At 43.9% G+C, this 12,167-nt stretch overlaps 1 protein-coding gene across 9 annotated transcripts in view; it reads right to left on the minus strand.

The window, feature by feature from the left end:
* Positions 1-12,167, minus strand: part of LOC146783444 (coiled-coil domain-containing protein 74B-like) — a 353,886-nt gene that overhangs the window by 135,810 nt on the left and 205,909 nt on the right. For all 9 annotated transcript variants that reach the window (XM_085633242.1, XM_085633243.1, XM_085633246.1 and 6 more), the window contains one exon: positions 6,722-6,890. In XM_085633242.1, coding sequence (XP_085489368.1) covers positions 6,722-6,890 — 169 coding nt within the window. The remainder of the gene's footprint in view (positions 1-6,721; positions 6,891-12,167) is intronic.

A 12,167-nucleotide genomic window follows, 5' to 3' on the forward strand; every position in this document is an offset into this window, starting at 1 on the left:
TAGATTTTATTTTGTCTCCTCACGATTATTATAATTAATACTGTTTAATGTCTTTTACATATGTTGCTTATGTTTAATGACTGTTTATATTTATCCTATTTTATAAGTAGAGCTTATTTGTCTCCTCTCTTTATTTGATTAACGGTATTCTTAATATTTATTATCTGACTCTTCATGCTGTTCTAGCATTTTACTCCTATCTGTATGCTTATGATATGCCAATTTAGTATTACTTTTCGACTTTCCAAGCGCAAGAGCTCTCCCATTTCACACGCATCGCTGCTTTCAAAGACTCACCAAGCTGAGGCCGCCGCTGTCACCGCCTTTCCCTTTATTCAAGCGAGCAGCTCTCCCACTACCGCCGCATAATTCAATCCCGAAAATGTATTTAAATAGTTTAATTTACTAAACGCTTACCTCAATTTCCCTCTCTCTCCCGGTGCGGTCGCTACCCTCAACGCGACCGCACTGGGGATCTCTGCTGGATATGCCCACCTTCCTACACCAGGAACCAAGCTTCGCTTTGAAGATTAGAGGAAAGACCCTTCTTCTCTTGTACACATCTTAATTTTCAACTCTAAATGACAGTTGAAACACTGAGGAGAGGTTTATCTCTAACGCGACTTCCTCCTAGTGGCCGGTATTTTAGCTATTAACCTATTAACAGTCTTTTTACCCCTTATTAATATATTTATCGTCTTACGGCTACCATTTAATCATTTAATTAATTATACCTACATTTAATCGTTTAATTATTAATTTTAAAAATTACAAATAAAAAAAAGGGGAAAATGTCTGAGCAAGAGCTAGACTCACTAGTTGAAAATAAATTGGAAGATCTTGTAAATGGGGCTTTAACTAAACTGATGGGGTCGCTGGATGACATCATCAATAAAAAAAATAGAAAACCTCTCTAACCTTCCTAATAATGAACCTGGTTGCTCTACTTGGCAAGATAAATCTCAGAAAAAAAGACCATCGGGTGAACACCCTCATAAAAAAATCAAAGAAATCAAAAGGGGCCACTGAGGGTGTACCGGATGATGCCGGTGATAGACTCAGTGTGTTGGACACTGTGGATGGGCATGACGGCCCGGTTGTCCCTATAGATACTGACTCAGCTGAGGAGCAAAGTTATGAACCAGAGCTTGATCTATACTGCTCTTCAGAGTTCAACTCTGACTATGATGATACACCCACTAGCAAAAAAGAGATATCTGACGAGGCGTCCTCGGCCTCTGGGTCTAAGATTCTGGACCCATTTGGGGATAATATGTTCGACCCGCTGATGATTAAACATCCCCTCTCACCTGAATGGACCCCCTCACAACATATGGCCAAATATATTACCTTCTGGCTGAGGAGACAAATACCTAAAGAGGTTAGATCTCGTCTACGGTCCGAATGCCATCCCTCCCAGATATGATAACCAAGACTCCCGAGCTCGACCCAAAAGTGGTATCTTTTATTAACAAGGGCGGAAAGGACCCCAGAAGAGGCCTAGACAGAGGCCTAAAATCATGCCAGGACAGACTCCTCGACATTATTGGCCCACTTACCAAGATCTTTGAGATGGCTGAGTCAGCCTACCTAACCGACAGTAAAGTCGACCCCAAGCAACTGCGGGAATGGACACAGAGAGCTATTTGTCTCCTTGGCAACGCAAATACGGCCCTATCGAATGAAAGGATAAAAAGCATCCTTTTAAAACTGGACCCCAAGCTCATAGAGCTCGCAAATAAAGAAGGGGGACCCTCCTCTCAAGGCCAACTTTTTGGCGATGATTTTATTAGGGAAATGGCAAAGTATGTTGGAATTTTTAGCTCAATGCAGAAGTCGCAAAAAGATATAAGAGAAGTTTTCAATGATAGAGTTTTTGGAAGGGCCGGGCGAACAAGGGGTCGGTTCCCCGGCCGGGGAACTGCTTCCTCAAGACCCTACATGGCAAGAGGCAATAGGTCCTTCCAAACCTATAACTATTCCAACTTCTACCCACAAAGACAAAGAGGAGGTCGCTTTCGCAATAACAGAGGCGATAGAAGACAAAGAGGATTCTCATCAGGTAGGTCACTCCAAAGACACTTCTTCTTCCCCTAGAAAGGTGGGAGGGAGACTAGCCCAGTTCTCTGGAAACTGGAATTTAGTGACAAGACCCCTGGGTACTACAAACTGTCAAGGGACACAGAATAGAGTTCACACATACTCCCTTCCAGGTCAAAACCCCAAGAGAAATTCTGTTCTCTCAGGAAACATTCCAAGCTGGTAACAAAGGAAGTACAAGACCTCCTGACCTAAGGTGCCATCAGGGAGAAAAATCATCCAAAGGGTGGCTTTGTCAGCAACATATTTTTGGTGGAGAAAAAGAACAAAGAGATGAGACCTGTAATAAACCTAAAAGAGTTAAACGAATGGGTGGTTTACCGCCACTTCAAAATGAAAGGGATACATCTCTTAAGGGACATACTAAGAAAAGGGGATTGGTTAACAAGACTAGATCTCAAAGACGCTTACCTTACTATCCCCATCTGGCCTCCCCACCAAAAATATCTCCGCTTTACATGGCAAAAGAAAATGTTGCAATTCTCCAGTCTCCCTTTTGGTCTATCTTCAGCACCATGGTGCTTCACAAAGGTACTCAGACCAAGGGCGTAAGGTTAATTATATACCTAGACGACATCCTAATTATAGGTCAGTCCAAAGACATTGTATCCCTGCATACTCAGTGGGCGATAGAGATATTAGAAAAATTAGGATTTGTGATAAACCTAAAAAAATCGTGCTTAACTCCAGCACAAGACACCCAATTCCTGGGATTCATCGTAGACACACTCCGCATAGAGCTTTGCCTACCCAGAGACAAACTAAAAAAACTGCGAAAGGAAATAAAGAACTCTTATTAGCCAAGATTATTACACTGAAAGACTTAGCGAAGATCCTGGGTCTCCTATCCACCACCATCCAAGCCATATTCCCCGGACCACTCTATTATTGGGCCCTACAAAGACTAAAAAAGAGACGCCTTCAAAGAAATCAATCATACTCTCAAACACTGTCCTTAAATCAGGACTCGAGGGAGAAATTAGAATGGTGGCTCAAGAACGCTCAAGCTTGGAACGGAAGGGCAATCTTCGGAGAGGAACCCAAATTAGTGATAGATTCAGCTGCAAGCCTAGAGTGCTGGGGAGCGAGATGCGGACACTCTTCGACAGGGAGACGTTGGTCAGACCAAGAGAGGAACATGCACATCAACTGCTTGGAACTCTTAGCGGGCTCCTTCGCAGTCTGGAGCTTCACTCAAGAAAAGATGAAATGCTGTGTAATGCTCCACATGGACAACATTTCTGCAGTCCAGTATGTGAGCAAGATGGGAGGTCCACACTCAAAAGACTTAGCGGAACTAGCCAAAGAGTTTTGGGGTTGCTGTTTAAGCAAAGGAATTTCAGTTGTAGCACAACACATTCCTGGACTGAGCAATGGAGTAGCCGACTGGTTCTCCAGAATCTTCAGGGACTCCAGCAATTGGAGATTGAAGAGAGAGATATTCCTACACACCCACCACATGTGGGGGCCCTTCAACATGGATCTCTTTGCAGACAGGCTCAATACTCAACTGACTCAGTTTTTCAGCTGGAAACCAGACCCTCAAGCATCTGGGGTCAATCAATCAATCAATCAATCATTTGTAAAGCGCACTACATACCCGCGAGGGTCTCAAGGCGTTGGTCTTGAGTGTTCTCCTGAAGGTCAGCAGGTCTTGGGTCTGTCGTAGGCTCAGTGGGAGGGTGTTCCATGTTTTGGCGGCGAGGTGGGAGAAGGATCTCCCGCCGGTGGTAGTTTTTCGGATGCGCGAGACGGTGGCTAGTGAGAGGTCGGCGGAGCGTAGCTGGCGGTTGGGGATGTAGAAGGAGAGACGTCTGTTGAGGTAGGCAGGGCCGGTTTTGTGGAGTGCCTTATGTGCGTGGATGAGGAGCTTGAAGGATATCCTCTTGTTGATGGGGAGCCAGTACAGGTTTCACAGGTGGGGGGTGATGTGGCTGTGGCATGGTACGTCGAGGATCAGTCGTGCCGAGGCGTTTTGGGTGTGTTGTAGTTTGATGAGTTTGGTCAGGGCTCCCGCATAGAGGGCGTTTCCATAGTCAAGTCTGCTGCTGACGAGGGCCTGGGTAATTGTCTTTCTTGTATCTGTTGGGATCCATTTGTAGATCTTGCGGAGCATGTTGAAGCAGGAGGAGGAGACGGCGTTGACTTGCTTGGTCATTGAGAGCATTGAGTCTAGGATGATTCCCAGGTTGCGCGCGTGGTCTGTGGGTGTCGAGGCTGTCCCCAGTGCCGTCGGCCACCAGGAGTCGTCCCAGGCTGAGGGGTTGGAGCTGAGGATGAGGACCTCCGTCTTGTCCGAGTTCAGCTTCAGGCAGCTGATCTTCATCCAGTCGACGACGGCCTTCATTCCTTCGTGGAGGTTGGCTTTGGCGGTGATGGGGTCCTTGGTGAGGGAGAGGATCAGTTGAGTGTCGTCGGCGTAGGAGATTATGTTGAGGTGATGCTGTCGGGCGACGTGTGCAAGCGGGGTCATGTAGATGTTGAACAGTGTCGGGCTGAGGGAGGAACCCTGGGGTACGCCGCCGATGATCTCAGAGGCTTCGGATCAGAATGAGGGGAGGCGGACACTCTGGGTTCTGCCTGAGAGGAAGGTAGTGGTCCATTCCAGAGCCTTGTCTCGGATCCCTGCGGCGTGGAGGCGTGCGCGTAGTGTGCGGTGGGTGGACGCTTTCCTACAGGACTGGAGAGGTCCAAGGCCATATGGCTTCCCCCCATTTGTCATGCTCCCCAGATTCCTCTTACATACACGCAGACTCAGGGAATCAGTAGTAGTGGTAACCCCCTTTTGGAAATCTCAGGCATGGTTCCCTGTAATCCTAGAAATGTCAATAGACATCCCTTTACTAATTCCTCACTTCCAGACCCTACTCCTGGGCCCTCAAGGGGAAATACATCCTCTTATAGAAGAAGGCTACCTCACACTGATGGCATGAAAGATTTCCAGAGACAGTGGGAAATCCCTGGCCTTTCGCCAGATGCTTTCAGACTCATATCTGAGTCATGGGCTTCTGGGACAAGAAAGGCATATAGACTGGCATGGAACAAATGGATTTGCTGGTGTATTCAACAGGATATCAATCCTATTTCAGCTGATATAGTATATGTAATCAATTACCTAACAGTTATTCGAATCTGGTTTATCCTATAGGACAGTAAACATCTATAGATCAGCCATTTCTGCTGGTCATTCCTTAATAGACGGACCTCCTGTCGGTCAAAATAGTCTGACAAGGAGGATTATGAGAAGCATTAGGGTCATTAAACCACCGATACCCAAGTACACCTCACTTTGGAATGTTAAACTGATCCTTCAAGTCTTAGACAACTGGGGTGATAACCACCATTTGTCGCTTAAAAAACTCTTTTTTAAACTCACAACCCTCCGTTGTCTAGTTTTATTTAGACGTACATCTGATGTTAGAGCTTTAGAGGTCACCAGTAGAGCTTATCAACCTGAAGGAGTTTGCTTCTATATTAAAAGAAGAACTAAAACACTTTCCTCAACCATTTTCTACCCTTACTTCTCTGATAATCCTAGACTGTGTGTGGTGCAATGTTTGAAAGAATATGAAAGGAGAACCCTTAACTGGAGGAACGATGTCACACAACTTCTTATATCTCACAAAAGACCTCCCAAAGCTGTTTCCCCCCTACCTTAGCTAGATGGGTGAAAGATGTCATGACTGAAGGGGGTGTAGACATTTCTGTTTTTGGAGCTCATTCTCTTAGGGGTGCCTCAGCCTCCAAAGCTTTCACCTTGGGAGGGAGTCTACAGGATATTTTAAGAGCAGCGGATTGGTCTAACGAAAGCATGTTTAAAAGCTGCTACTTTAAACCATTGTCTAATGTAATTGATAATGTATTGAATGCACTTTGAACTTGCATAATATCGGCCTCCGTGTCATGCCTTAAAATGTAGATTTTCCACAGCCTGCTGATAAGAAAATCTGGATTTTATTAAGGACACGGAGGCAAAGATTATCCCACCACTAATTCCCGCCCAGGTAGATTAACGTATTATTTACTTTCTTTCAGAATGACGAGATTTAGTCACGGAACCCTTCCTCTCCTGGAGTTATTCACGAGGAATTTGTCTGGATTAAGTTTATACCATTTGCAGCGCAGAATAAAAGAAGGAAGATGGCTGCCTGTTGCTAGACTATATACATGTTCAGAAAGTTCTAGATTCTTGCTAATTGTTGCTGCTGTGTGAGCTGGCAATAAAAGGAGATTGCATAATCTTAGCCTCAGTGTCCTTAATAAAATCCAGATTTTCTTATCAGCAGGCTGTGGAAAATCTACATTTTGAACATGAGACAAGAAAAATTAGATAGGTGGCAAAAGCAATAAAAAAGAAATTTCGTGTTGTGATGTGCTACAGGGAAGAGAAATGGAGGTTTAAGCAATACGAAATACTAAGGAACATGCTAGGAATATTAATGGTCCTCATTCGAAAGTCAATGTGATATTTTAAGAAGCATTCTGTTATTACCACAGCTAACATGTGCAGTCCTATCATAAAGGTTTTACATTTATAGAAGGCCTTGAATGTCAATTTGTCAAGTCTCGTTGCCCTGTCCTTGGCCAGGTTCTATGCTAGGCTGATTTCCATGGTATATACCTAGGCTGCACGCGCAGTGTCTTCAATTCCATCTTCACACTCGTGGTTGAAGCCAGACTCTGCGGTGGCTTCCTATCTGCTTGCTCTTTCTCCATCTCTTCTTGCCCTGCATCCTGTTTTCCAGCAGGTGAGATCTGCAGTGAAGCACTATTATTTGACTGAGCAAATTCTGAAATTAAAACACAAAGTATGATGATAAAAAACACAAAACAAGTATATCATCCCTGAAGCTTTTAGATATATGGCCAACCGACAAAATCAGAAGCAAAGGGTGATCTGTTTGCAGACAATCATGAGGCACTGGAATATCAGACAATTGAAATCTGTTTAATTTACTGCCAACTACTTGAGAGCCCAACTGTACACAATCATTTTGTGGAATCCCATTCAAGCAATGGCTTTACATACAAACTGCTGGATCTTTTACTTAAACAAGAATCGAGGATGGGGTGTAGTCATGGTCGCATTTTTGGGCTGCTCATTGATGTTCTTGCTAAATATGTTTTAATTTAACTTTCCCTTTCTGATAGCGATCTCAAAAGCCCAGATTTGTTCAGAGCTAGAGATTAGGATTCTTTGGCTTTTGACAGCATAATGCAGGCTCTGCTCAAACAGAATTAGATGTCATGGACAATGTATTTTCCCAAAACAACAGCATAAGCTGAATGGTATATTCCGTTTGGCCATGCCAAAGCAATGCAACATGGCCTTTGATGCAGTGTGCCCCAGCTTTTTATCCTGCACTTACACTATCAAGACTGGGTGAGGTTAGAAAACCGGAGCGGAGAACATGGCACAGGATCTTACCTGTGTTGCAGCCATGGATAGTGGGGTGAACTATGGGCACATGAACCAAGGAATTCTACTCCGGACAGGGAAGTTGCTAACTCCCAGCATCGTTGATGAATGTGATTGGGGTCCCACATACCATACCCCGCGGTGACTCTAAATATGATCAAGCAGGTTGGTGTAAGCAATGGGATATTCACCCCCTAGGAGCGTGCAGCACCCTAGTGAGCAAGAGTAGAAGGAAAGACACAATCTCCTTATTAGAGGTGGCAGCCTTCTCTGAACCCTCTCTACATGAGCTCTATACAACCTTGCTGAAGAAACTTACTGAGGGTCACAAAGTGCATTTTGTGGGTAATGAGTTTAGCTCTGCTTGTCTCTTGACTCAAATGTTGGTGACATTAAGTTGAGATAGGATTAAGATTCCTGTTAGTTATGTGAGAGGAAGGGTGTAAACGATCAGCCACCCTCTCCCTTTGCTATTATTCACGTACCCTTCTCTTCCCACTGTCTAGGCCTGCCCCAAGAAGCTGGCGTTCTTTCCAACCACTTAAAAAAGCACCAAAAAGGTCACAAGCGGCTGATTCCTGCTTTATATGTTGCCACAAGAAGTGCTGGGATGTCTCTGCTGACAAGTGCTTTTAGCCTCTGGGATAAAGTGTGACCCGTGACAGCACCGGTGCTCTTCGGTACACTCCATATTTGGGAGCTAATGCCATTGGGGTTGATTTGTAGTCTCAGTGAAACTCCTGTGGCTGCTACTTTCCTTGTTCATTCGAATACAGCTACTATGTGTACGAGAAATTAAAAACTAGGGAATTCTTACATTGAAACCCTTTTCCAATCGCAGGAGCTGTAGGGAAAGGCTACTGAAATAAGGGCCTCAGTTCTGACAGCTATGACAAGAAGAGGAATGCCATGCACGTCACCAAAGGGGATACCCAGTGTCTTTTACTATTAACAAAAGCCCAAATCTCATCTTGTAAAACAGAACTATCCAACAAAACTGACTCAAAAGCTATGTAATTGTTTGCAGAAGAAAATTAAATTGGTGATCTCAAAATCAACACTCCTCAAAGTTCTGTTGCTTAATATGAAACTGTGACATTTTATGTTCTTGAATAGGACCACAACCTTCTGCCCAACAAATTCTAGACAGTAACTATATAATGGGAGAATAACTTAAGAATTAAAGACGCTTATACTTCCAGTTTGAATGAAGGGTTTGAGTTGTATGTGTAAGGCTTGTTTGCTGAATTGTTTGTAGAACCACAGCTGACACAGTGAGCAGGATTGGGATCATTACTGCAGGTTTTTTCTATGTTTTACAGGATGGTGTTGGTGTGAATAGAAGAAAAATAATATGCAATAGAATATTTGTAATTTTTACAATTGAAGGTGCCTGTATTTAACCACGTTGGATGATTTACCACATGGAGGAGCCTGAAACTCTTCTTTTGTCTAGGTAATGTTAAGATGTGTGGTTGTTCATATGGGATAAATCCTTCTGAAATCTATTTTATATGAATGTCATCATTGAACCTTGTTACTTAAATAGATCAGGGTCTCGCAACAAACCAAATAAGAGAGGTTCCATCCTGTGAAGGTTAAGCAATCAGGGGGCATGACTGTGCCATACTGCAAGTCACACATCGGTTAAAGGTAAGATGTGCAGAGGATGTGATCCTGTTTCTCTCCCCAGCAGAGTACTCTGTTTTTAGGCAAGAAAAATCAAAGGATGACCATATTGACTTGTACCAGGGTGTAACCTGTCCTGCTAGGGCTCCTGAAAGATCACTGGGGGTGAGTGATAGGAATACAATGCTAAATAATTGAGCAGAACATATTAATATTCTCTGTTTACACCCCTAACAATCTGAAATTCACCTTCACCGGAAATCTACCTCAGATAGTCAGCATTTTAGCATAAAAAGGGTCATTTTAATGCCATTCTAATTCATCCAGAAAAAGGTCTTCCTTAATACTCTCCTAAAATGTTAAAACAAAGGATACAAAATTCAGATTACCAGATGTTTTGCGACACTTGCATCCTGGGCAATGAGATTACTGGCACGTCTCTCACTTTAATAAACTTTTTTCTTCTGTCCATTGACCCAGTGATCTTGCCATTGGTTATGAAATTGAACCTAATGCCCCACCTGATCACGCTACAGTTTTTGTTTTCCCTAATATTGACCACCCCGATGCTGCACTGTGGCACAGAAGGGAAATAGATCACTTTATTGAGGGACACTGTTCTTAAGTAAACTGTGAGAATAGCAACTTACTTTGACTTTGAACTGAAAACCACAAACGGCATGTCATTACATAAAGAATGAAAGCCAGCCAAGATGGTGATCAGAGGTGAACTGCTAAAAAGTGGGGCAACCCACAAGAAACTTCAGGCTTAAAGTAAGGTCCTTGAGTTACAAACAAGAAGTGAGGAAGGAAAGCATTAGACTATCTACGACTGCACGCCCTAACAGATAAACTAGTCACTTCTTCCTAGACACAGGAATAAATCCTTGTTGGAATTAGAGCAATAGCACTTCAACCATGAAAGCATGGCAAGCAGAGAATAAAAAACATAGCAGACATACAACTATATCCATAACATGAAGTTTAAAAAATGGATAATAGAAAAGTGGGTAACATCCAAGGCCAAGCCTTTGTAGACTATTACATGTGGCTCTACTCTGCCCAAGTTTGGATCAAGAGAAACAACAATCATTCTGTGACTCGGATGACCTTCCATCAATACAGCTCAATATTTGAGAAGGAAGATGCTAGGGGCCTGATTTATAGTTTTGCAGACACAGTGATGCAACGAAACTTGAAGGGAACCCTCTACAAAGTATATGGAGGGGGACCCCCATGCTCCTGACCCAGTCAGGAGTTCCCAGCCCAGGGGCCCACTACCTGCGCACAGTGGCAGGGGGGCCGCCTGGAGCCCCGGGGCCCCCCGCACCACGGCGGCTGCGGAGGCTATTGTTACACAATGGGCAGGCAGGTTACTCCATCACAAACAACGATAAATCTTCCTGTCCACCACATTACATGTGCCATTGGATATAATGCATTTGTAATAGGACAGACGGGATAGCCATGATGTTTGTGAAGGAGTAACCTATCTGCCAAACTCTAAATAAGGCTCTAAATCTATTACTAAGGAAAATATGGAAGTGGCCATCCTGTTGATGGCCATAAATAAAGCTATGGGCTGGACAGTTTCATCACAATTTTATTTAACAATCCTTTATCAATATCCTCTAGGAACTCCCTTGGCCTTTTTGTTTCTTTTGCTGGCTCAAGGACTTATAACTGTGGAACACCCCTAACCAACTAATTTTGTGGAAATGTTGTGACATCAATGTGCAGAGTTGGCACCTGTGTAGGTTACGCACATCATTTCTGGAGCAGAACGGTGTCAGTGTAGAGCCTCATGCCGCCACCTGACATCGTGCCGAGGTACTACTGACATGTTTCTGGATCCAGTTTGACTCCTGGGGAATATTCAAAATGTATGAAATCTGAGGCTAGATTAGGTCCCTACCAAAAAGAGCGTTGATAAAGGTCCTCAAAAACAAGAACAGACATGAAAGAACTGTCCCATCAGACCATTGGCATCATATTCCTTTGTTTGGTAAACATTAGGCCCCTCAGCATCTACTGCATTCAGGTGCCTACGTCCCAGATCTGCTTGTGTCCCGTTTTCCCTTACAAGTCTGGTAATCAAAACACAGCCATTGCTTCCCTCACCCGGTTCTTATTTTCCCTCCCTCCTCTATGCCAGAGGGTAAAGTAATCAAGTTAGTTAGTATGGTGCTCAGAGGGGAGAGACAAAGGGGACAACCACTTGCAAGTCATGACCCCTGCTTCGGCTATGGTGGGTCCGGGACTCAGAGAGGCAGGTCCATCAAGCCTCCTCCACGCAGGGTGTCTCTGAGAGCACCTGCAATGGATCGGCTTGCTCTTGAGGACTCATTTCCTTCTTTTAGCTCCCCTACACGTTTTAGGTTTATTAGGGCTGTCCTCTGATTTCTCGACTAAGAGTTCTGTATCTCTCGGTCTTCCGTGGCACTTATTTTCTCCTGCATCGTCTTCCTCAGTCTCACTGGCTGTCAGGTCCTGCTTCTGAAAATAGTGTGTAAGTGTGAGGGTTGGTCTTCATGTTCCTTAGTTGCATGTGTGCTCCTGTCCTATCTCTGTTTTTTGTTTGTTTTTTCCTTTTTGTACATGCGGGCAAAACAGTCCGAAGAGTACGAGTACGATGGACAGTCCTCAGGAAAATCCCACCCACGGCTGACCACTCAATTCCCCCTCGCCAGCATGCCTCAGATTTTATAGGACAAGTGTAAAGGGATAAAGCAATAATGTCAATTTCTGACAAGGCCGGAAGGAGGATTTCATGTGAATCTATGAAGGATACAGCTAAATAATCAGCAGCTGCATTCAGGTCCAGGCAGCGGTATTTGATTACGCTTTTTGTTCTATATCGTTGTGCTACAGATATCATATAGCACCACTCTTATGCATAATACTGCTGTTCAAGACATACCTTTCATTAAGTAGTCACTTTTCCAGTGAAGGCTCAGTTTTCTTTCTATGGCAAAAGGTTATGCATGCAGAGATTTCTCCTTACTAGCACCTTCTTTGT

This window comes from Triturus cristatus, chromosome 11 (genome assembly GCF_964204655.1).
Source record: "Triturus cristatus chromosome 11, aTriCri1.1, whole genome shotgun sequence".
NCBI lineage: Eukaryota > Metazoa > Chordata > Amphibia > Caudata > Salamandridae > Triturus > Triturus cristatus.